The sequence below is a fragment of the Vidua macroura genome, chromosome 15, assembly GCF_024509145.1.
Source record: "Vidua macroura isolate BioBank_ID:100142 chromosome 15, ASM2450914v1, whole genome shotgun sequence".
Taxonomy (NCBI): domain Eukaryota; kingdom Metazoa; phylum Chordata; class Aves; order Passeriformes; family Viduidae; genus Vidua; species Vidua macroura.
In genome coordinates this window covers 10927297-10953167 of record NC_071585.1, presented here as the reverse complement: position 1 = coordinate 10953167, position 25871 = coordinate 10927297, and the positions used below count along the sequence as shown (strand labels likewise).

At 46.1% G+C, this 25871-nt stretch overlaps 1 protein-coding gene across 6 annotated transcripts in view; it reads left to right on the top strand.

The window, feature by feature from the left end:
• The window catches only part of LOC128815106 (kelch-like protein 3), a 62574-nt gene that overhangs the window by 29507 nt on the left and 7196 nt on the right, over positions 1 to 25871 (top strand). For 4 of the 6 annotated variants that reach the window (XM_053991505.1, XM_053991511.1, XM_053991509.1 and 1 more), the window contains 9 exons: positions 401 to 522; positions 8341 to 8503; positions 11113 to 11222; positions 16101 to 16217; positions 17217 to 17366; positions 19897 to 20014; positions 20736 to 20933; positions 21735 to 21836; positions 24368 to 24496. In XM_053991505.1, coding sequence (XP_053847480.1) covers positions 401 to 522; positions 8341 to 8503; positions 11113 to 11222; positions 16101 to 16217; positions 17217 to 17366; positions 19897 to 20014; positions 20736 to 20933; positions 21735 to 21836; positions 24368 to 24496 — 1209 coding nt within the window. Of the gene's footprint in view, positions 1 to 400; positions 523 to 8340; positions 8504 to 11112; positions 11223 to 16100; positions 16218 to 17216; positions 17367 to 19896; positions 20015 to 20735; positions 20934 to 21706; positions 21837 to 24367; positions 24497 to 25871 lie in introns of those variants that run through there. The other 2 variants (XM_053991506.1, XM_053991508.1) reach the window with 2 other exon arrangements.

The following is a 25871-nucleotide window of genomic DNA, read 5'->3' as shown; positions in this document are numbered from 1 at the left end:
TAATAAATAGGTATAAAAATATATTTCTCAAAGCCCTTTGTGAGGCACATCCACAGTGTCTTTGAGTCTGTCCCTGTTTTGGGACATGATTAAGGGACATACTGGGGGTTTGTTTTTAGCTCTTGTATTTGTTTGAATGCAGGTGAACCATGGCAGGTTCTTTTGAAGAAATTGAGTTTTTTGCATTTATTGATTTATGTTGCTTTACACCAGTGTCCTCAATCTTGAGTTGCTTTTTAGGTGCCATTGGGAGGCTTCTGGGAATCTCACTGGTGGTTCTTCAATGGTGAGGGATAGTGCCAGGCAGTCTCGTAGTCGGGCACCAGGAGAATGTGCTGGATGTGTGGGGAGCAAGGTCCTGCAGAGCAAACTGTAACTGTCCTTTTGAAATGAATTTCAGGAGACATGTCTGAAAGTAAGGCCAAGAAGATTGAGATAAAAGACGTGGATGGGCAGACCCTGAGGAAGCTGATTGATTACATCTACACCGCTGAGATCGAGGTCACAGAAGAGAACGTGCAGGTGGGTCTGCTTCAGCAGCTCCAGTGGAGAACCAAGTGGAAGGCTTGGAACTCAAAGGCACAGGTTCTTCGGGGGTGAGGGATCTCCTCAGGCTGCAGAAAGTAAAAGGTTGAGCTTGAAAAGAGCTGCTTCCAGCCTCTGTTTAGTCTTGAGGCACTTTAGTGCTTTCCCCATGCTTAAGTCATGTTGCATTTGGCTTTTGTGTGGAGCTGTTATAACAAGAGCGGGCATCTGCCTTCCAAGAAGCTGTGCTGACTTGTGGGTCAGTCTGTCGAAGGTCAGAATACACTCAAACAAGCAGTGAGTCAAATGTTTTAAGGCCATGGCAGAGGAATGTGGCTGTTAGTTTTTAAATTCTTCTGGGTAGTTTGAGTTGTTTCACAGAGCTTTGAGTGGAATATGTTGTTCAAATGAGGACGTTCTTCCTTTTTTTTTGTGTGTTCGCTCTGTCTTGAATTTCTGAGAGGTAAATATTTGTTCAGAAGTGGAAAGAGTAATTGAAAGGCAGCCTTCAAATAAAGCAGGGTGCTCAGGAAGAGTGTTTTGCAGTGTCACGTGGCTGTGGCTGCTGGTAAAGCTTGCTCTTTGACTCTGCTTGTATTTGTGGTAAGAAAAAGGCTCTGCACTTAGCCACTGATGTCTGGGAGGGATGCTGAGAGCTTGTGTGTGGACATGCTTTTAGTTTTTCAGTTGGTCTGGTTTTGTTTGCAAGTGGCAGTTTGAGCCCGTCGTCTTCCTCGCTTTGACTTGGACATTGCCAGGGGAGCAAGTCTGTGTCAGTGATGCTGGGGAGAGTTTTGTTGACCTAATTAACACAGCAAAATTAGATTGGTTCTGCTTGAAACGAGGCTCTTGCTGTGAGCTCTTCTGCTCTGACCCCTCAGGCAGAGTGAGGTTCTTGCTGCCCTGTCCAGGAGCTTGGCCAAACCCCTGAGCTAGTCCCACTTTGCAGTGCAGCCCTTCGCCATCCCTCATGACCAAAGTCTGTGGGGGCCTTTTCCTGTCCCTTCTGCCCTCTGGTTTTACAAATGTGACTCTTTGGTGTGCTCTCAGCCTGGCAGTGTCACACTGGTGGGAGTGTGGAGCCTGGCTGCCCTGATTGCCCTGCAGTGAGGCTGAGAGCCATCAGTGCAGAGACCTTCAAGGCGCCCTATGGCAAAGGAGCTGGGACTCAAACCCCACTGTGGGTCTGTCTGCTGTGTGACCCACATCAGGGTCATCAGGAGCTGGCACCACATCACTCAGTGGGGGACTGGGGTGGAGCTCCTTGCACCTCTGATCTCCCATTGCTGGAGGAGAAATGACATTTACACACCCTCAGGCTGTAAATTTCCCTGTTTCTGTGGGAAGGCATGGAGGCTGTATCCATGTGCTTTGTGAAAGGTGTGCTTTCCTTCCACGCTGCTCAGCCTTGGGTGCTCCAGAAGCTCCCACTTGGCACGTGGGATGTGCAGAGCTTGGGATCCCATCTGCTGAGCCTGCCGTGGATGGGGCTCGGGCGGTGACCCTGGCTGCTTTCCCAGGGGAGAGTTTTGGTGCTCCAGCTGCACCAGGGTGTGAGCAGTGCTGTGGGAGCTGGAGCAGGCTGGAGAGACAGCCCCATCCTGCCCAGAAGGTCTGTGAAAGTCCAGGTGTTGCCTTTCCTGAGCAACTAGACAGCCATATTTTTTAGTAAAACATAACCAAAGCCTACCTTCTGTGGCCCAGGGATTACAGGGAGTTAAAGCAGATCTCTGGCTACATTTGTTTTTCATCTCTCAGACAGCAAGATAAAAAAAATGTAAGTTCTGAATACTAATTGTTTTTTTCCCAATCTAGTAAAGCAGGTCCTTTTACTGCAGCATTTATTTTAATATCCACTCTGTGATTAACTCTTCAGGCTAGAGGTAAATTAATTCATAGAAGCTAAGAAATGAAGCTGATCTACTGCAAGATTAACTGACTAGTTTAAATTTTATTACATGTTTAAAGTGTTCATGCTGAAAATGTTTCATGGAATTTAATATAATTGTGTTATGAAACCAATAGAAAGAGAAATTTGTATCCTGTCCCCGGGTGTTTTACTCTGAACAAAATGCCATAAACAGGTTAATATTCACCTTAAGCCACAAGAAGAAAAGGTTACAGAAGTGACTATTCTGTGATTTATTGGAAAGTTTCACATGAAGTGAAGGCTAAAAACAACAAAAATTAAGTTCCTTGTAGACTCTCATTTGAATTAGAAGTGTCAATGTTAGAAAGAAGTGAGCAGGTTTGGTCCCTTGCATCACCACATCCTCCTGCTGCACAGCTTTGGGTCATCCATCCATGCATCCATCCATGCATCCATCCATGCATCCATCCATGCATCCATCCATCCATCCGTCCGTCCATCCATCCATCCATCCATCCATCCATCCATGCATCCATCTGGAAGGACACCTCAGTAGTGCCTGTCTGTTCTGTTTCAACTATGTTTCTTTGCAGCCCTGCTTGAGCACAGTGAGGCTTTCTCTTTTCCCAGCAGGTATCTCCTGAGCTCTCCTGTTTCCTTGTCACATGTTCTGAATCTCTAGCTGGGCAAGGGTGTTTTTAAAGGAGTTCCTCAGACTTTCTCTGGAAGAAGCAATTTCTGGGTACAGGTGCCAAGTAATGTCATTGTAGAAATTATGAAAAGAAAAAAAATGTTGCTCAATGGTGTTGACTGAGCAGATGCAGCCAAGATATCAAAACTTATGAATAAATGAAAAGACACTGTCTTGGCAGTGAGAAAAACAAGATGAGAGCAGGATAGAACTGAGAAAAAGATGGACAGCAAAGGTAGCATGGAGTGCAGAATGAATGTTCCTAAGTATGTTTGAATGCTGAGCAGTGCCCAGCCCTTCACAACAAGAAGCCTTTTAACAACTTATATTGTTGTTTCTTTTCTAAAACCTGTAATTTTTTTTTTTTTTTTTTTTTTTTTTTGCTTTTATAGGCCTGGTATGGGCTCAGGAAGTGAGACTCTTTTTCTAAGCACGTATTTCTGTAGCTGATTGTGCAATGAAATGACACAGTGTCTTTTGTTTTTTATGTAAGGATAGATATGTGTACCAGGGTCCAAGCCTGTACGAGTCAGTTCCAGTCATCATCTATGTAGTGAGTTCCTGGGGGTGGCCATCCAATTCCTTCTCAAGATTATGTCCCAGATGTGCAGGCAAAGGTGATTTTCAGCTCATGCTGAGCTCAAGGAATACTCTCTTCTAACCCTGCTGGGGTACATGGGTGAGAATTACCCCAGCAAATGCACTTGTGCTTTATCTATTGGAACTTCATTCTTAGAGAGGGATTTCAAGGCAATATAGGTGCAGCAGTAGGAGGGCTCAGGGATGATGGATGATAGAGAAGTTTTACCTGTGTACATGTATTTGGGATTAAGCCTCCCACTTGTTTGGAAGGCAAGGAGCAGAGACAGAATTTCTGTCTTTGTTGCAGTCGTGTTGTAGTTTCAGGAAAATCCATCCTGGGATTTCTACACCTGCTGCCTTCTGTTGTTCCTCCTCTGTTGCATCCTGTGTCAAGGTTGGTTGTAAATTTTGATATGCAAGATATAAAGACCTCATTAATTTGAAGGTGGAGCTTGGTACATTTATTTAGAAGGAAGTTGTGTCATGCAGTTTCTGTAAAAGGAAGGAAAACTAAAGTGAGTGTCTCGGGGAACTTCACAGATGCTCAGGTTCCTGGGCTGATCTCAATGGAAATCATAAACACATCAGAGCACAGGGTCTGCTGCTCTCTACGTGTGAGGGGTAGCTGGTGATTTTAACATATGAATTACTTGAATGTTTCAAATAGATCTTGATTTTGCACCTGAAGTGGTTACATTGCTGCCTACTTTCCAACTTTCATATCAAACCTGCTAGCTCAGTGATGGAGAAGCTCTTCATGATGTTCTTGAGCAGAGCTGAATTAAGAGATTTGGGAGCAGGCCTGTCTCTGTCCTAGGCAGTCCTGGGAAAATGCCTGGACCTCTGTCTCTAGACAGTGAATACAGTCCCTCCTTATGGTGTCCCAGCCAGCCTTACTTGTGACACTTCATTACTGGCAGGCAGCCAGAGAATTGCCCTCCCAGTTAAGAAAGTCATTATCATTCAAGTTATAATAATTCCCTGGAAAAAGTCCTGATTAACCTGGTTTCACAATTAAGTTGTTAGGAATGATGTGCCATGGACCACATGTGTGGTGTCCTTGTGTGCTGCCACAGTTTGAGATATGGCTCATACACAGAGAACAAATCTGAAATCAGCTCTCTGGAGGAAGTAGATATTGAATCTGTCAGCTTTGCAGCCATAGTAATTGTCATAAAAAATGTCTCAAGAAAAGAGGAAAAAAGAATTGCTAGGAGCTGCAATATTTCTGTTCCAGAGTACTTCTGCACTTCAGCTTTCCCTGCACACTTAGGAGTTCACAGCAAGGAAAGAGAGTTCTCTGGCAAGTGCAGTTTTGATGATAAAGGGTTTATAAATGGGTCAGTCCATCTCTCTTCCCCCTATTCAGTCCAAAACCTGCAGCTGTAGTAAGTGCAAGCCCAGGGTGAGGCACAGCACCTTTCAGCAATAAGTTAGGGCTGGGTTCCTCCCTGGAGCCAAAGCTCTTTGCTGTGCATCTCCCTGGGGTGCAGGAGTCCCTGGTCCATTGCAGGGCTGACTCCTCTGGGCTGGGGGCCCTTTCTTAAACCTTTAGGAAGTCTTTTAAATTGGCTTGGCCTAATAGAAAGCTGAGGAGAAACTTGTGGATGTGGCACCAGAGCACTGTGTTGTGCCCGATGCATGTGTCACTTTTTTATTTCACTGTTTAATCGAGGGATGGTGTGTTTGAAGTTGGAGAAGGTAGCTCAGGAGGGAAGTTGCCAGTTGTTCCCCTGTTTTCTCTCTCATCTCTATGTCCTTTGTCCATCTCCTGCTCCTGACAAGGTTTTTGACTCCCTGATGCTGTCACACCTTTCCTCTGTCTGGGCTATTTCACCTCAGGTGGAGCATTTAACAGGAAGTACTGTTGTTGAGCCCATGTGCTGCCTGGGAGCAGCTGGGGCGTAATAAAGCCTGATTGCCACCCTTGCACTCAAAAGCCACATTACACTAATGTAGTTTTATCTCCACTATTTGTGCTGTTCAGAGCAGCTTGTTTAAAACTGATTTTACCTGCCTTGCAAGCACAAAATCCATTTGTTTCTCTGGTTACAGGTTCCCCTGGGCAGGTGCCTGGGAGATGTCTCCCTGTTTGGGCAGATGTGCAGTCCCAGCTGTGGCCCTGGATGTGCAGCTGAGGCTTACAGCCACTACTTTTATTTGGCTTCCAATTTCACCAAATTGTCAAAGCTGCTTATAAGCTTTCATACGTCCCCTGCCTAGGGGAAATGCTCCTTTCCCAGTTTTGCAGAGTGGGAATGATGTAAGTTAACTTTTGGCCAAGGCTACCTGTAAGGCTCTGTCACAGTAGGGAATTAACCCCAGCCTCTGCAGTCCAGCATTAATGAATGAACCTTATATGTACAGAGCACTTTTGGCTGAAAGATGTTTCTAGTTTAGAGACATCACAGGTCTATGGAAATAATTGCCCAGGCAATGTTGTGTAAAACTTGAAATTTGTGTGGAGTCTGCAGAGCACAGCTGTATATATATATATATATATATATATATATATATATATAAAAATATATATATATATATATACATATATATGCATATATATATATACATATAACTAGATGTTATATGGATATCTATATCTCTAGACACACACCCCATAGATGAAGCTTTGGACATGAATTAAGCAAAGCAGTCAGTCTCAGTAGTAATAGCTGATAATTTTGATATAGTTTCAAAAAATGAGTGGGTTTTGATTTGGAGGCAGATCTGGTAGAGAAGCCAGCTCTCACAAAATGGTTCATGGCTGTTGGAGTTCAAATATTAAGAGCCAAATCCAGACCCATGTGAGCAACTTGCCTGGATATTAATGGGGCTGCAGTTTGGTCCTGCTGCATGTTTAGGCAGGGCATTTCCTCTTGTTATTTCTAAAGGAAACAGACTTTGTTCTCACGGAAATCCTTTGCTTGCTTTTTGCCTTCCCTGGTAAAAACAAGATGAGTGTTGAGATGTTCAGCTGGGAAATAAGAAAGAGAAAATCCCCTCATCTCTTGATAGGCTTTTTATATCCTATTTCTGAGAAGTGCTGTATGATAGTGCCCCTTTCCTGAAGGCTGAAGTGGTGTAAGGCTCCTTCTGCACTGCTTCTCAAGCCAGCACAGGCCATAAAGCAGCACTGGTTTGTCCAGGGGCTGGTGCATGTGGGGATGGTAGTCAGTTCCTTTTGGTCTGGAGGCCACATCCCAGACACCAGGGGTAAGCAGCCCACCTGGACTGGCAGGGATGCATCCTGGGTGGATGGGGTGCACAGAGGAGGCTCTGGCTGGTCTATAGCCAGAGATGGCATGCATGGAGTCTGACTTGGCTACCCAAAGCCCTTATGTAGCTCAGATGTTCAGAAATGGTTCAGCTAGAAAGAAAATGGTTCACAGCCAGGTTTTAAAATCCTAGAGCATTGCTGTCTTGACTTAATCAAAGCCACAAACTAATCTCCTCCTGGCATCAAGAGGCTTGGGCCAAAACAGGCTCCTGGGTTAATTGACTTCTCTTTTTATTGCTGCCTGTTGGGGTGGCTGCTTGGCAGCAGTCAGCCTCTGTACAGCTGGGCTGGAGTGGAACACATCAGTTGCTTAGAAAGACTTGGAGCAGGTTGTGAGTGTCCTGCCCTGGTGTGAAATGGGACTGTGGTGGCAGGGACAGGGAGGGACCATCTTTATCCCTTTGCTGCCATTGGAACCCAGGGAGGTGAATGCTGTTAACCTATTTGTTTTGTTTAACAGCTGCTTTTTTTTTTTTTTTTGAGTTGGCAATAACTTTCCGGAAATGTGTGCTCAGATGGAGAGCACAGATGCCCAGTTGGAAGGACATGTGTGAGGCAGCCAGAGCTATGAAAGAGCTGGAATAAGACACGTCTGCAGTTGCTGTTGGACATAAAAAAGGAAGTAGCTGATGTCACGGGCTGTAATGTCCTGATGGATTTTGTTTTTTACTTCCTGTCCTTCTCGCTGGCCTCAAAGGTGTTTTTTTCCAGCAGATGTCACATTTGTCATCCATTTCTGTCTCCTTTTTCTGTGCTTAGTACCTCATATTCAGATGCAGCCATGGTCCACAAGTGTCCCCAGCATTTTGTGTAAGTGCAAATGAGAGCTGCTGATTTGAATAGTTGGACCTGTCTTTCCCAAGAGCCTTGCTGTCACCAAAACCTGCTTGAGATTCTGGGAACCCCCTCTCTTACATGACTACTTGGGCACCCTCCTCACAAGCCAATAAGGTTTTGTTGGAAGTAACAAAGTCCAGGGTTTTGAGGACTGCTGGGCTGCTATGGGCTTTGAATCTGGTGGCAATGCTTATAAATAATATAAAAGCCCTTTGGGAAAAAAAAAAAATCTGTGTGCAGGACCTACCTGCAGCAAAGCCAGAAATTCAGGAGCATTCAGAAGCATGGTTGCTTCTACCTTGTTCTCATTTTGCCTTGAGGTCTTGTGGGGAGAAGCTGTGAGAAGAGTTCCACTTACAGCCCAGTGTAGGATAGCCATTTTCATGTCTCAGAGCATGAACAGGGATCTTCTGCATATGGGTGGAGCTAAGACTTGAACCTTCCCTCTCATAACCCCACAGGGATGTGGCCTTGTCTGGAAGGGAATCGCCTCCAGTTTGTGCAAGCTGTGAACCACTCCTTGTTACTCACTTCCATTCCCCTCTCATGCCTTTGCAGGTTTTGTTGCCAGCTGCCAGTTTATTGCAACTGATGGATGTTAGAAAAAACTGCTGTGACTTCCTTCAGTCCCAGCTGCATCCCACGAACTGCCTCGGCATCCGCGCTTTTGCCGACGTGCACGCCTGCACCGAGCTGCTGCAGCAGGCCAACGCCTACGCAGGTGAGGGGAGGGGAGGGGGTCTGGGTGTGCAGCTGACCCTGCCTCCAGGCACAGCAGCTCGGAGGCTGAGCACGTCCTGCTTGGTCTCTCCAGACTTCTGGTTTTAGAACAGGAAGGGAATGCTTTGTTTAGTTCTGGGCTTGCGACTTTCTGTGACGCTGCAAGTTGTGAAATGTGGTTTGGTCGCAGGGGAGAACCTTAGGAGGTAAAAAAGGAGGAGGTTAGGAGGTAAAAAAGGCTGATCCTCTGGATCTCAGCCCAGAGAACAGTTCCTGAGCGTGATCCTAGAAGCTCTCGGTGTGCCTGTTGAACAGCTCAGCGCTGGTGCTGGTGTCCTCCCCATGGACCCTGCCCTGGGAGAGCAGCAGGCACTGCTGGGCATTTCCATTGTGGGAATGAACGGCTCTGGGCCAAGTTAGATCCTGGGGGTGGGAGCTGGAGCACTCAGCTAAAACTGCCATGCAGTCTGAGGCTCTGATCTGTGCAGCAATGGCCCCTTACCCCAAGGGAGGATAGGCTCATGTTTCTTTGGGAGTGGGTGTGTTTGGTTGCAATAAGTAGGTGCAGGCAATGGCTTTCAGCATTTCTCCTCTACATCATAAATGTAAAGCTTCTTCAGCCAGCCCAAGCTTTGAACTCCCCAGCACTTTCCAGTCTCCTCCAGCAGAGTTGCCCTTGACCTCTGCTTGGGAGAAGCTAATAGTTTTCTCCCAGTTTGTTTTTCTGTTTTCTGATAATTTGTATAGGGACACACACACCTGCTGTTTCCCCAGAGCACCTGCTCTGTCCTGCAACATTTTCCTTTTTAACAGTTTTGCCCTTAATTGGACCATAAGTAGGCTCAGTGAAATCAAAATGTATCCATTGAATTCTCCCCTATTCTCTTGCAAATAAAACTAAAACCTTTTCAGCTGCTCTGGCTGTATTATCCCCTGGAGAAAAAGGTACCCTGGAAGGAATGGTTAATTGTATAAAAGCTTGCTTGTAATATCTCATTATCCTTGTTTCCAGGCCCTGTTTAATCTTTAACCCAACAAGCAGTGCATTCACTGTATATTTATTTGGTTGTTTGGCAATTAGAAGGTCTGCTTTGTTGTTTTATTGGCCTTCATAGGTCCCAGTTAGTACAGCAGCCCATGTAATGTTAATGGAACTCCATTAATAAAAATGCCATTAAAATTCTTTTCACTATGTTGTTTATGTAACAGCCTTAAACCAAGACAGAAGTCCCCAAGCTCAAGAGTCCATGCATGCATGAGCTCAGTTACTTGAGAAATGCTGAGTTCTGGCCAATGGATAACTTTAGTAGGTGAAGGAGCCTTCTTGATGCAGGCACTAGTTCCTTTATTAAAATCAGTAAATACTCTTCCTTGCTTCCAACTAATAACAAGAGATCAAATACCTCTCTGCTGCCAGATGCAAGTCCAGAATGAATGAATATGAGATTTTGCCCAGAAGTCAGAGTGCATCCAGCTTATTGTGTGGGGAGTGTTTCCTGCCTCTTAAATATTTAAGGCCTAAAGAGTTCATTAGGTCATATATATACTTCCAGCATAACAGAGTATTAAACTTTATCCACATTCTGCTATTTTTAATCAGAGCCTTTGGCTTAGCTCTGGGATTTTAGTCCTCAGTAGAGCAAGGAGGGTCTGTGACTGGGAAGTCCAAGTCCAGAGTCCAACTCTGCAGCAACAGCTTTGATGAGGGGTTGTTCAGGGGCTCCAAAAATCTCCTCTCTTGAAGTTAGGCCAGCTCATGCCCCTGTGGTGCTGCTTTTTGTCAGGCAAAGCACTTTGCAGATGTGAAAACTCAAGGCAGATCTTGCTGCAGAGAGAGCTTTTTGGATACAGGAGTCTGAGCTTCTCAAAGCTACAGAATTAGAACTTGAAAGAAGCTGCTTCAGATAAAGTGTCTGAGATTCATGTTTCTGTAATTCAGCCAAAGATAAATGGGACTTAGCAAGTGACAGGTGAGATTAAATTGGCAGTATATGTAAGAAATTCTTGCAAAACTAAAATTGCTGCATCTGGCTAATGACATGTTTGACCTAGAAATTATTTTTTAGGAGGGGATTATTTTGTGTGCCTTTTGGCTAGATATAAAACTTGACAGGTTGGATGATGCTCAGTCGTAATTCTTCCAGTTTGGGGTTATATTCATGCTTTTTGTTTTCAAGTGGCTCCCAGAGTTACAGTATGGAGGGATCTGGAGGCAAAAAAGGGAGAAATAGAAATTTGTACAATTGCAGGCTCAAGTGGAAAGGGGTAAACTACTGGGAAGGTGGATGCTGGGGTGGCCAGGTTATTTACTACTTTGGACATTGGCCCTTGTCACTTATAATTGTATTTGCCACTGGAATATTCTCAGTGGCTTTTCAGAAAGTTTAGTGTCATTTATGAAAGCATTTCATGGGGCTGGTGCTGCTTGAAATAACATCAGGTTTCTTTTTCCTGCTCTGAGGCTGGTTTCTGTCTGTGCTCCACTCACAGCTGCTGTGGGTCTGTCTTGGGTTCTCAGAGCTGTTGTCTGAATGCTGACTGGTCCTTCCACTGACTGAAAACATGGATTTCATTATAATTTTCTGTTCCCCCTTTTCATTTGTTGAACAGAGCAGCACTTCCCTGAGGTGATGCTAGGAGAAGAATTTCTTAGCCTTAGTCTGGACCAGGTTTGCAGTTTAATATCAAGTGACAAGCTCACAGTCTCCTCTGAAGAAAAGGTACAGTAAATTGTATAGCAAAAGTGAATGTAAGAATGCTGGCATGTTTCTAGATCTTACACCAGGAACTGTTATCATTATATGCTCCTTTGGGGCCATTCTCCAACAGAGATCATGTGGAATGGAAAATTAAAATAATGTGAATCCTAAAAGCACATAAAAATGACCTTCACTTGGTTGTTCTTTGCAGGAAGTTATGACTCTCAGATCCATATCGTGCTAAAAGCCCTGGGGCTCAGAACCAACTACTTTCCCTCTCTGGAAAACTAGGAAACTCCCATCTGCTGTTGTGTAAAGCATTTAATACCTGCTGTAAAATCTCAAAAAAAAAGTGAATTTCATTAGGCAGGGGAGGAATATTGGCTTCTGTTGCATGTTGGCTAGAAAAACAAAAGGAAGCCCAGAACCAAAAGGAAGGAAGGAAATATTTTTCTAGTATCTTCAGTGGTTTTAGTAAAAAAGGGGAGAAAGGCACTGGTTGATACTGTTTTTGTGGTTGAAACTTTCGGCGCATCTTGTGTAGTCTGGAGCCCTGGGGAGGAGGGTGAGCAGTGTTTATGGTGGTTGGTGACCTCCAGCCCCGTTCTCTGGTCTGAGTTTCTTGTATGACCTGCTGCAGGTTTCTGGGGACAGACACGTGCCTCAAGTCCTTCAGCTCATCTCCAAATTGTCACTGTGGGGAGATTGTAAAGTCACAGAATCAGTAAGGTTGGAAAAGACATTTAAGATCATTGAGTCCAACCACTAACACAGCACTGCCAGGTCCACCACTAATCCATGCTCCTAAATGTAAATGGTCACTTGTGAGAGGCTACAGAAGAGCTTGAGGGCTGTGTGGTTTGTGACTTCAGGGCTCTTGCTGGATGCCTGCATTTGGGTGGGCTGAGGCTGGACCTGTGTGTGGTGGTGCTGCACATCCTCATGTGTGCCCTTGTCCTCTCAGCCCCTCTGGGCTGCAGACACGCAAGTGCTTGGGCCCAGAGGACTGTAAAACTCTCCAGAAATCCTGCTCCATGTGAGGTGTGGACACAGGGGTGCTCCCTGCTGATCCTGAGCCAGCAACCTCGGAGGCTCCGGGCGTGTTTCCGCAGGCGTGGGGCTGGCGGGGGCTGCGAGGTGCCACTGGGGCAGGGCCAGCAAGGGAAACAGCAAATGGCACAAACTCACAGCAGAATCCCTCTGCCTGAGCCAAGCAGCCTGCAAAGGGAAGTGCAAGTTTAGTAACCAATTTTTTCCAGTCTTGTGCAGCATTGTTCAAAAGCTTTTATTGGCCTTGTGCCCAGGGGAATCAAAATGCTCCTTCCCTCATCTGAGCTTTACACAATCAAACCCAGTATTTCTTTAGCTGACTGTAAAAGAACTTGTAAAAGAAAAGATTGTTGAGAATGCAAGGCAGTGGAAGGAAATGTAAGCACAAAGCTGCACGTTCAAAACAACAGACCTGAATAACAGGAGAGAGGCAGAAAATGGGAATGGAACATAAATGTGAAATGTGCTGGAGTTCAAAGAAGTGCTGGAAACTGAGGGCAGACTCGTAGGCTGCTGTTCCATATTAACTTCATGACAGACAAGCTGTTTTCCTCACTTTTATTCTTCCTATCTGCTAATGCTTGAGATACATATTATAAAACAAATTATATAAAAGCATATATGTGTGCATACCAGTCTATACATACACACATGTATCTGTGTGTATGCATGTGCAAAATATGTCAGCAATCTGGCAGCTTAATTGTCACAGCCAGATTTCACAAGGAGTTTTCTCGTTGCCCTTCTTGCTGTGTCTCATACATGTTCTGTACCTGTGAGCCAGAGCATTGCCATCCCTGGATCACTGGGAAGCGTCAGAGCCAAGTCCTGCTGGGATCAGGGAGGGAGAATTACCCTTGGAATGCCTCAGGAATTTGTGTGTTCTCCCCTTCCTCTGGCACCCTGTAACTAATACCAATTGGCCTAATAAAATATATCCTTATCTTCACCAATTTTGGCTTATTTATACCCCTTGGCCATCAGGATGACAAAAATTCTCTGCTAGCACAGAAATCTATTTTAATTGTCAAGTGGTGACAGGATTTTCTCATCACTCAGAGATTCCTCTCCTTTCTCTTCTATCCCCCTTGTTGTACCAGCCTCTGCAGTTACACAGGCCTTTTCAGAAAAGGGCAGAGGTTTGTTGTCCCTGCTTGCTCTTTTTGCTATAGCTGAGTACAGTACAGTGGAAGACATTTTTACTAATGTTTTCTGTACCTGACCTAATTGGCTCTTTTTACTGTTTGCAAGGTAAAAAAACATGTAAAATAATAATTATTTGTTATTTTACTAAAGGTGTATGAAGTGGGGGGACTTGAGAATGGTCTCCTGCCAACTCAGAACAGTGGCTAAAGAAATGTTTTAGAGGGTTGGGATTTTTGGATTGGGGATTCTACTCAGAGTCTGGTAATTGATTCATTGTCTCATGCTGCTGACATGCAGCAGAAGCTGATGCAAGGTTTGGCCCTCACTCTTGGGAGTCTCTAACAAATGGGTTTTTGGCTGAAGAGACTGGGAAAACAGCTGGGCTTGCTCTTTCCTTAGGCAGTATGCAGAGAGGGGATATTCCAGGCTTTTACCCTTCTTCTCCATAGAGTGGGAATTTTACTTCTCCCAAGCTCGGGACTGATCCTGCAGCCAGGCAGGTGCCAGCTGCTACCTCAGCCTGTGCCTCAGCTCTGAATCAAGCTGTGTGGGCAACTGCTTTGTCCATCCCACCCTGGCAGCAGGTCCTGCGTGGCTGGAGGGTCCCGGGGGAGCGGCAGCAGCTGCTCGGGGTCTGCAGCGGGCACGGCGTGTGGAGGGAGGGCACGGCAGGACTGGAAACAGATGTGGCCTTTAAATAGAGATATTGCTGTCTTGGATTAAAGCCTTTTTCCCTTTCTCTGAAATTAGGAATCAGAGCCAACGGAAGGTGCCAGAATCTGATTTTTTTTTTTTTAATAGTTATTTTTAGAGTAGGCACAGCAGGGAAGCATCAGTGCTTGTCTGACTCAGGAGTGGACGCCAGCACCGAGGAAGCAGCTTATTCCTAGTGCATATTCCTAGTGCACAGTGCCTTACCTTCCTTTAGATTGTTCACTGTCCTCCTGACCTGTAGCTGGGTATGTCCCAACCCTTTTAACCCATTCTGCAGCTCAGCCTTTGTGCAGAAGAGGTTAATGAAAAGCCTGTCTGTCGGCTAAACATTTGCTTTATCCTACTTCCACACTCATTTACAATTAAAAAAAATCTCACAACAACCCAGTTTCTACTTTAAAGGCCTCATAGCCAAAGTTAAAATGTTTGTTTGCTTATTTATTTTAATTTTAAAATACTTAAAAGCTCTGCAGTAGTTATTTTCCTCAGCATTTGCTGTGGTTTGATTACACCGTTCCCTGTTGGGTTGCTTAAATCCTCATTGCAGTGTCCTGAATTCCAAACAGTTCAGCAGAAACTTTGTTGGCACAGGAAATGAAGCTGGTGCTTTACTGCATTTTAAAAGTATATAGTTTAGCCTAAGAGGAAGAAACCTGTTTCTGCTCTGCATCTCCTTCATGGCAGGATGTGTCTGCCAAGGCCTCCTGCAAATACATTTACCAGCAACAATTGGGGACTGAAAGGTGGTGCCCTCATTTTTGGTTGATTTTGTCAAATTAGTGACCTTGGACTAAACAAAATGGTTTCTTGGGGAGTGATGGGCAGGATGGAAAGAAAGAAATAATTATCTGTGCAAATTGGCCTGACCATTTGGTGACCCCGGAAGGAAGCTGAAACCAAGGGCGCTTGCCTGGCACGCTGGAGGGAAGGGCCAGGGATGCTTTTGGGGGAAGCACGGGACAGATGGGGTCTCTGTTCAGCCCCCCTGAGTAACTGGGCAGTGAGAGAGCTTGGGGAGTGTTGCCTGTAGATATGGGTTATGCTTCAGAATTTAATTCTGTCTCTGTGGGGAAACTCAACTGCAGTGATCCAGTTCCTGCTGTGCAGCATCTGAGACTGCATCAGCCCCTCTTCCTGCCTTGCTGGGTGTTTCAGGAAGCCTTTCCCACTCCCGGTGACATTTTTAGGCCTTTCTTTTGTGCGTGAGGCTCACAGTTACATAAGCACATGCATATTCATACAGGAGCCCGCATAGGACGCTTCTCCCGCGCCTGTGCGTCCCAGGGCTCTGCCCATGGGGCTGTTTGTGAGCACTTGGTCACGGACTCCAGCTCTGGATGCTTATCTCAACCAGCTGGATCTGGAAGTAAAACTAGATTTTGGTTCAGAGCAGAAGCCCAGTGTGCCCTTGTTTCCCAGCTGGAGTATCTGAGTATTTTTAGCAATGCAGGCAGTGCAGAGGCTCCATGGCTGCAGGCAGGGCTTGCCCTGTGTGTGTGGGGAACTTGTCCTCAAGACTTTTTGGTTTCTGGGGGCTGGTGGAACTGGTGCAGTGATTAAATATGAGCATAGTGACTTTACTGTGTGGCCAGGCTCCTGGAGGAGGGAGATCTCTGTTATCAAGAGTAATTGTTGTGGCTGATTTCATGAATAATGTCCAGTGCAAATGTCAGCAGGCTCATTAAGTTTCCTGGCTGCCTTCCAGCGCTAATGTCCAAGAGGTATATGATTGTTCTGGACATGCACTTAGCTCTGGGAGTGATACAGCACATCTAGATGTGAAGCTGCTTGTTAGCATGCATGGTCAGCTCAGCTCTTTGCTACAGTGCTGCTTGTGCTCTGTGCAGTCACAGCTTTTTGATATCTGTTTGATAGAGATCTTGCACCACCTTCCTTTGATGCTCTAAAATCACTATGCTTCTGATTTTGGGTGGGTGACTCTGCAAGGAAGTTGTCATTTCCCCATTTAATTGTACTTTATCTGTGTAGGTCTTTGAAGCAGTTATCTCTTGGATAAATTATGAGAAGGAGTCTCGCTTAGAGCACATGGCTAAGCTGATGGAACATGTTCGCCTGCCCCTTTTGCCCAGAGATTACCTGGTACAGGTTAGTCTCCAAAGAAGTCATTAATACTTGCAATTAAGCTGCTGGTTGCTCCGTAATCAGTGGCTTGGCTGTTTGTGTCTGAGATGGGTAATTTGGTCTGTTGCTGAGTCTGTAAACAGAAGAATAAAAGCAAAAACTGAGTGGATTCTGAAATCAATGTCTGCTTCAGAAACCTTCTTGAAAATGGGACTCATGCTCTGCCAGGCAATGCTGAGAGCAGAGCTGCTGTCCTTCTAGGGGAAACATTGATAAGTGAATATCTTGTGATTTTTCACCCTGAAAATACTGAAGTGGTGGTGTTACAAGCGTATACAGCTTTTTTTCTGTCATGCATAGGCAAAACATCATAATGGACACACATAATCTGTGATAATTTTGGTTTAAGACATGTGCTGTGCATACATATGGGTCTGTGTGGCTGGCAGGGGAGGCACTCTCTGACTCAGTCTGACTTGGAGATTGTTCTTCATAAATTAATTCCTGGGATCTGGGCCTAGATAATGAGCTGAGAATTCCCAAAGAAGGGGTTGGCATTAGGGCTTTTTGACTACTATGCTTTTATCATATGTCTAAAAAAAATCAATTGATATAAAATCTGTATTCACAGCATGAACCCGTCATGGTTTTGGTTTTCTTTCATCTGTATCTTCTAATGGAATAAAAGATACTGCCTCTCCTTAAAAATTCTGACTCAGATAAAAAAAAAAATCACTTACTTTGTATCCAGACTCCTGGTGAATTCTCCTCTGCTGCCTCAAGTGTTTGGCAGAGAGTGATAAAATACTCACTTCTTGTGAGTGATCTTGGAAAAAAGTAGAAGCTTGGATGTTACTCTGTGTGCTTCTTTGGGAGGTGCTGGAAGTCTGTGTTTGTCTCCTGCACTGTTTTTTAAAATGTTGGTACACTTGAAGGGAAATTCCAGGTTACATGTTCTTTCCACAAAGCTCCTTGTGACCTGTGCCAGTGTAAATGATCTTTGTTGTGTGTGCATGTTCTCAGACAGTCGAAGAAGAAGCTTTAATCAAGAATAACAACACCTGTAAAGATTTCCTTATTGAAGCCATGAAATACCATTTGCTTCCTCTGGATCAAAGGCAACTAATAAAGAATCCCAGGACAAAGCCAAGGACTCCTGTTAGCTTGCCAAAGGTAAGCTGAGCTTGTCACTTCATGTCACCTCACCCCTCTTCCTGGTGGCATTTTCAGTCTTTTGACAGGAGCTCGAGAACTTGCTGTTACTTTTTACTAACTCAGTGGTTGTGCTTGGAAGTGTTTTACTCCCTCTTCTGGCATTGCCTATGCCCAGCAAGAAAACATAATTAAGTTGATTTTACATTGAATAAACTTAGATAAACCCTTAGGGGAAGGAGTATCTCTGCTCTTGAAACGTTTTGTCAGCCACAAGTGGGTTGGTGGCTTGCTGAGCTGTGGAGTGGCTGCTGGAGTGCTGGGAGAGCTGGCTGAGGTTGCTGCAGCCTGGTAAGAGTGTCGTGGAGCCCTGCTGAGGGAAGGTCACAGTAGGTGTCTCTTCCTTTCCTGTATCCATAATCAGAAGCCAGGAAAGCAGGAAACAACAGCACCCAGCCCCGTGGGCAGGAAGTCTGAAGTGAATTTCAATGGACTCAAAACAGCAACTGAATAAATAGTCCTTGTTACTCCCCACGTTTATCCTGCAGACGTGGGATGCTCCAGCCATCACTTTATTAGTGAAGAAAAAAAACACCACAGGAGTTTTTCTCTGTGCCCCAGAGATAAACACAGTTTGGCACAATGTCTCTCATCAGACTGCCTCTGAAGGTGCTAGTAAGCATTTGGAGATTCCAAGACATCAAAACCACAGTGTGTTATTTTTCCAAGCACAAACAATAATGAGGTTGCTTTGTGGGATGGTGTATGAGATCTGTGCTGTTTCTGATATTTGGATACTGGACTGTCCATTGAGAAATCGTGGTTTTGCGGTGTGTGCCAGTGTCCTTTCTGCCTGCTGTTGCTGAGATGAAGTTGGTAGAACCCAGCTTTGGTGGTATCATGAAAGGCTGACATGGCCCTTGTTCAAGGACTAAAGTAGTTAAGGATAAAAGGAGCAGCAAATCAGTGAGTTCAGAGGTTCTCAACATCTTTTATAGCATCGCCTATGAGTACAAACCCAAATCCTTCTGCAGGTCTCTCCTCCCTTCTTTTGAACTGTGAAGAAAGGGAAGGAGCTGATGATCTTTCAGCAATCCTGTTACTGAGAAACTTTCATCTGGCCTGTTGGTTCTGCTGATGAGGGATTATTGTCTGCTGTGAAATCCCTTAATTCTGTAATCGTGTGAAGCCCTGCAGCTTGCCATGGGAGACTGTTACACAACTACTGGTCAGGCTGTTAATTTAGACTCAATTTGGTTTCTAATATCGTGTTCTCATCTTTGTAGATCAAACAGGCCACTGTTTCCATGCTCTTCAAATTCTTTAAATTGCTGTCTAGCTCTCTACTTTTAAAGCAGCCCTGCTTGGAGTTGAGTTTGTTATCCAAGTGACGATCTTATCCCCTCAGCTACTCCCAGCTGCCTTGCGGAGCCTAAAGCCAGTTTTCCAACTACTCTTTATCTATATTTGAAGCCCCATTATCTTGTTTCTAGCTCCTTGGCCTTGGAAAAATCAGATTGTCTTGGGTGATGTTTGTCCCACTGATTTGCTGTGATAAGGGGAGCAAATCCTCCCTCTTGATGGCTGTGGAGGCTTGCATGAAATGCTGAACAAAGTGCAGGTCCAGCTGCTTGCCAGTGCAGGTGTTTTGGGGGCTGGCTGCCTGTGCAGGTGTTTGCAGTGCCCAGCTGGGGCTCAGAGCCGTGGGCATCCTCGAGTACAGAGCTCCTGGCACCCTTGTCCATGGGGAATTTGTCTTCTGGCAGCAGATAGGGCAGATTTGGGAAGGACCACACTGCATGCTGCCCAGGTCTTTCGGTCTTCTCACTTTCCCACCAGTGTCCACCCCTTGCTGTTGCAGGGTAGTGCAGTCTGGGGCTGGATGAACCCTTAGCTTGACCCAGCACTCCTGAGGTTGCCCTTGACCACCTTGACATAGCTCTTCCCTACCTGTAAGGAATTCAGGGTTTAATTCCTGCATTTCCTTCAGTACCTGTGGCAGCCAAAAGCCTTAATGAAGCTGACAAATCACATCCTTCAGCAGCCCAGACCCCCCAGGTCGTAGCAGTTCTGGTGATTTCCCCGAGTGTCGCCTTCCCCGCAGGTGGCACCGCAGCTGTCACGTTTTATTTGCTGAGTGGCATTGATTATTTTTAGCACCACCATGGAGATAATGACTAAACAGTGGGCTGCCAGTGGAAATTATGCTGGAATCTTCTTCACTTAAAAATACTTTTGCAGTGAGTCTTGGGTATGCCATGGTGCCAAAAGGTTTTGTATTTCAAGGAGAAGTTGGGCAAATTGCCCACCTTGGACACAGTGAGGAAGGGTAAATGGGGTGGCCATATTTAGCATGCATTAAATTGGAGAGAAATTTTTCCACCTTGAAATATAATTGCCTGAAATAAGTGTCCCTGCAGAGGCTTCTAGCTGGCCTTCAACACATGTTTTGGCAGCTGCTCTTGATCAAGTTGTGGTGATGGTTTCTCTGCAGAGAGCAGCTGCTCAGGCTCATGTCTGAGGTTTTCTAGCTCTTCTCTTCCCTCTGCAGGTGATGATTGTGGTGGGTGGGCAAGCACCCAAAGCCATTCGCAGCGTGGAGTGCTATGATTTTGAGGAGGAGCGGTGGGATCAGGTTGCTGAGCTTCCCTCACGGAGATGCAGAGCAGGTAAAGGGAACTTTTGCTGCAACCTTCTTTCTTTCCCTGATGCAGCTCTTCAGCACTGGATGGATGTCCTTAGTCCTCCCTTTAGCTTCCTCTGTGCCCTGGCCTCAAGCAGCTCTTTCTTTTTGCCATGCCTCCTTCTTTCCCTACAGACATCTTTCCCTTCCTGTTCCGGTGGTTGCCCTGCTCTCTAGTGGGGTTGCTCCTGCCTGTCAGCCCTCCCACTCTCTCCCCTTCATCAGCTCTCTCTCCTGGCTGTTCCTCCATCAATGTTTCCCCTCCTCCTCCCCTGTTGCTGTCTTGGCAGCCCACAGGGGTCCAGTTTTTCTTGCTGGTTTCCTAGTGAAAAATCAAAGGAGCTGAGTCAGTCCCTCTTGGGGCGGAGGAGTAGGTGATGGAGAGCAGATCTTTAAGTTGGGGGTGTTCCTCTGAAAACATCTGACAGGGTTGTGAATGTGGCTCACCATTTGGTGTTCCCTCTGGCTCACAGAATTACTCATTCAGGTGTGAACTCCATCTGTGCCTTATGCTGCCGCGCTTTCGTGTGCATTTCACCTCCCATATGACACGTATGTTTCATCACGCTCGACTTCAAACGCTGTTAACCCGCAGAAAACACCAAAGCCTCGCCCGTGTTCTGCTCTCCCCAGCTGCCTTTCACACCCTGCCGGGCGAGCAGGATCTAGACAGGTCCTGCTGTGAAACCCCTCTCCCCTTTCCTCAGGCGTGGTGTTCATGGCTGGCAATGTCTACGCCGTGGGCGGCTTTAACGGCTCGCTGCGGGTGCGCACGGTGGACGTGTACGACGGCGTCAAGGACCAGTGGACGTCCATAGCCAGCATGCAGGAGAGGCGCAGCACGCTGGGCGCCGCCGTGCTCAACGACCTCCTCTACGCCGTGGGCGGCTTCGATGGCAGCACTGGTAGGTGACCGGGCAAAAAGCAGGCACTGCCTGACCCGACAAAAGTGCTTTCAGAGCGCCCTGCAGAGATTGCAGAGCTTCAGAGCGGTTCCTGAGCCCTTCCTCTAGGGTTCTGTAAAGGAGGAGCCAGAAGTGGGGTTTGGTGTGTGCTGTAACTACCCACGTGCGTGTTCTGACCTGTCAGTAATTGCAGAGAATCTCACCCTTATTGTTTTCTTTAGTGATGCAGTTCTTTCAGCCTCATTCTCTGTATGATTATGCTTCTTCTGGGCTGAAAAGGGATTTTTCCTTGTTTCAGTTAAATTTTTCATAGCAACATGAATAAAATACTAGCAAGGAATCTTAGAGGGTGTGTGTGCCTGGGATTTATCTTGGCATAGCTGCGTGTTTAGATTCACACCTCTGCCTCTGCTGTAAAGCTCTGCCACTTGGCTAAGCCCTGAACTAACTATTACAGCAGGGTTTTGGGGAATTTTGGAATTTTTAAACCTCTGCATGGATGTTTTTGGGGCTTTTGGGCTTGGAATTTGGACTCTGCTCACCTTGGTGGCCTCAGCACATTGGAGAGGCAGCAGTCCCAGGGCAGGGGTGATGGGGTAACAATTTTCCCAGCCAATGAAGAAGTGGCTTTGACATACTGGTCCCAGCCTGAAAGGCAAGGGATTAGAAAGTGGGATTGCAGGAGCATGGTGGGAATTATGGGCTTGGGAGGAGGTGGAAGGCAGATGAAAGTGCAACACCAATCTTTTTTTCTTCTCTTTTTTTTTAATTAGAAAACCTGTGTATCCCCTTTTTAACTAGGTCTGGCATCAGTTGAGGCCTATAGCTATAAAACCAATGAGTGGTTTTTTGTGGCTCCCATGAACACAAGAAGAAGCAGTGTTGGAGTTGGAGTTGTGGAGGGTAAGAAAATTAGCAGCCATTTCCATCAAGCAAATGTTACTGTGTCAAACAGAAGCCTTAATGGTTAAGTGCAGTAGGAGGGGATGGCAAGAACTGTTCCCTATACCAGAAATCACCAGAATCAATCTTGGGAAAGATTGATTTTATATGATGTAATTGCTGCAACTTTTTCCATTCTCCTCTTTATCTTGGTGAAAAATCATGTGTAGCTTTCCAAGAGCCTCAGATCTGTATCAGACTAGCCCATGCCTCCTGTGAATGCAATTAGGTGTGTGCAGGTTTCTTTGAATCCAGATTCTTCCTGGGCTGGTTCTGGCTGGTGAAGGGCAGCACTGCTGTGCAGTGGATGCTGCTGCTGCCGGCAGACGCTGCGTGGATGGAATACCCATCATGGAAAATCTGCTCAGCCTGGGAAACAGGACCAGAGTTTGTCCCACAGCCCCAAGCTGGTGGTTTAGCAGGAATACTAAAACCTGTGTTTATTGACACCAGGCACAGCTCTGCTGTGGTTCCTGAATGAGCAGGGGCTGACGATAGCAAGGGCTGGTGCTGCAGCAGCCTGGAGCGAGGTGGGAGGCCTGGGAGGATGGTGGCAGCTGCTGGCACCTCTGGGTCAGCACCAAACTTGAGGGAGCTGGAACTGAGCAGCTTGGTTTGGACTCAGGAGAATGAAAAGTTTAAGTAGGAACCATTTATTCCTTTACAAAATCTATTCTGAAGCAAGTGAAAGGCTTTATTTGAACTTGTCTTTAGTGTGGCATAGCACTTTCCTGTTAGTGCAGAGCAGAGCAGCTTTGGCACAAGCCTTATTATAAATCACATAAACTATGCTTTACAGTGCTTTGGTTGGACCTGTTTGAGTGGGAAGTACCTGGACCATGTTAATGAACATGAAATGTGTTTATATGAGAAGAAGGGATTTAAAGTCAGAATAAATAGTGGTCATTAACTTAAATTTGCATATTTAAGAAGCACCTCCTTCAAAACTGGCCCATGCTTGGGAAGTGCTGGGCTGATGTCAGTCATTGGAATTTATTCAAGTGGCTTGAATGCAGAAAAAGTATTAAATATGGACCTGAGAGATGCATTTCTATGGAAAGATTTTTTACTGGAGACTCATGAAATCCTTTTCCTTTACTTTTTCTGAAAACACAAGTAAGTGTTGCATATGTTGGAGTCCATGATAAAAATAATGAGGGCATGTGATGGGCACAAGAGCTGGTGTAGGGAACAAGCTGCAGTGTGCAGTTGATTCACAGGGTTCATCTGAAAGTGATAAAAATTAATCTGATGATCAATCATATACTGAAAATACTTAATAATCTGTGTCAGCTGGGGAAATTGATCTTGTCTTGCTTGGACTGGCACTCTTGCCTGATTCACTGACAAATACCAGATGGGACCAACAGCACAAGTAAGAGTTTGAAATGTTCTTAGAGACAGGAAGATGCAGAAGGAGGCCATGAGTGGGCCTGAGGGAGAAAGAAAAGAGCCAGCCTGTTCTTGGAGCCTTACAAACATCCAGAAACAGGAGAAGCTGAAGATAACTGCTGGTGGGAGTCTTGGGCATTCAAAGAATTGCACAGCTCATTCATGGCCAGGCTCTGCTGTCATCGATTGAGAATTGATATTATTTCTAGGTTTTGTACAAAAATTTAGGTTAGAATTTTTCTACATATTTGTTGAGCTTTTTAAATTGTTGCTGTTGTAGCATCTGGGGACCTGGACTTGAACCAGAATGCCTTGTGCTGGCTGCTTTAGTAAGAAGAATCCTTCTCTGCCCAGAGAGTTAACTGCCTAAATGCAAAACAAGCTGATGGATGATGCAGGGAGACAAGGGGAGAGGATCAGTCAGGCCCGGGAAGAGAGGACACAGTAGAGCATCAGCCTTGTTTCATGTATGATGCAGCCCCATGGTATCTGATTGTGCTTCTCTGATCTCAGTGTGTGTCTATCAGCTCTCAGTGAGCTGAGGCAGGGAGGGCTGGATACCCCAGGAGACCCTCACAACACATTGTGTCCTGTCCTGTCCTGTCAGCACTGGCCATGAGTGACCAGCTGGCCTCAGCTGTGCTCGCAGCATCTCTGGGTTTCCATCTGGCCCAAGTTCTACAAAGTCATGTCTGGGTTTCTTTGCAGGTATTATACTATTATAAGAAGCTATTTTGTATTTATTGCTCATGTGGTGTTGTAATTAATGTGCAGTGACAGCCTTTGACAGCACACCTGAACGGGGGGAACTCTCCATCAACTGAACATGCTTTGATAATCCCTCTTCTCCTGGGCCAACATGTAATTTGGAAAACCCTCTGGGCTGCTGACTTCTGATTAAGCTGTTGTGGTGTATCCTTGTGTTGCTGACAGTTTAACAGCTTTACAAACAGTCACTCCTGACGGCGAGTCCGCTCCAGATCCCTTTGCTAGGCTTTTCCCCAGACATCCCAGCAGGTTTAGGCACGTCCCCATGGGCTGCCCTGAGGCAGGGCTGTCAGGGCTGTGACTGCAGCTGAGCCTGGCTGTGTGTGTTGCAGGGAAGCTGTACGCCGTGGGGGGCTACGACGGGGCGTCGCGGCAGTGCCTGAGCACGGTGGAGCAGTACAACCCCGCCACCAACGAGTGGACCTACGTGGCTGACATGAGCACGCGGCGCAGCGGGGCAGGTACTGCTCAGCACGGGCACCGCCTTCTCTGCTCACACACAGGGAGGAAAAGTGGGATTTGCCATTGCTGGGACTGCAAGTGCAACCTCTTATATGCACCCCCCCCCTTCCCATGAGGGGTAAAAATGTAATGGCTTGGAATCTCTCAGCAGCTCTCCTGTCTTTGACAAGATCTGCCAAATTGAGATCGATTTCTGGGTTAATGAAATAATGTTCAGTGTCTCTAGGTAGCCCTGCTAGCAGATGCATCTCACTTGTAAGCAAGGAGTTCTCTTTCCAAATCACCAGCTGCAGACACAGCTGGGCACGGGAAAGCCAAGCTGCACCTCCCTCTCCCCTGTCATTGCAGGGTTTCAGAGGAATTTTCATTTTGGATCTTCCTGCAAGCACCCAGTGGGGGCTTTGCAACACAAACCTCATCTGCACATTGGGTGATGTGTAGGATAACAAAATTAATCTCAGACTGTCCCTGCTTAGGTAGTTTTTAGTTTATTTTTTGCTGGCAAGAGTTGGTGATCTGGAAGATTAGAGGAAAGGACCTGTTGTAAAAGGATTGGATTCTAGTCTTGATGGTTTCTAATTTCCTACATGATCTTGGGCCAGGTAGCAATTTGTCTTCTCTGTGATTATTCCTCTCTGAAAGGGAGAAGAGCTCTTATCCATTGCATTTAAAATCACCTTCAGGTGAACAGGAATTTGTCACTGTTGGTCCTAATGCTCAGTGTGTGCCATGGGTCCTCCCTGATATTAAATTGTGCAGGAACCCACAGGCAAGCCTGGGGGCTGCTCTTTGGGGCTGAAATGACCCACAGGTTAAGCTGTGGCAGGAGTTCCCTTTTGAGCTGGGCAGGCTGAGGCTGCTCTCTACACCCTGTCTCTCTCTCCTCACTCCAGCATCTTTTCTGTAGCTCCAGGTGAGGTAAATATGGATACACTGTTGGTTTGAGTTCTGTTGAAGAGGTTTGTAGTATCTGCTTGATGCTTAAACCTAGTCCAGTGCAGCCTTCCAGGAGAGCAGAATGAGTATCTCCTGTTGTGGGCAGTGTGTTGAAAAAGCAAGAATTTTGTGCCTGTAGTGAAATGGATTTTGGCAAGTTGTCTTTGTTGGAGACACTCTGCTCTCAGTGCTGCTTTGCAAGTGTTTCTCTGTGTAGCAAGTCCTTTGTTAGCAATGTTCCTACTCCCCTGCCAAATTTCTTTGCAGTTTTCTGTTCCCCACCTGAAAGCTGAGCTCCTCAGGCTCTGGTGGTCCTGCAGAGGCCCCTCCAGCAGGGTCTGGAGGGGACTGCCCCGTGGCACTGGCCACCAGCGGTGCTGCAGCACAATCTGCTGTACAGCTGCAGCAATGACACCGCGCTCTGCGCTGCCGTCCCTG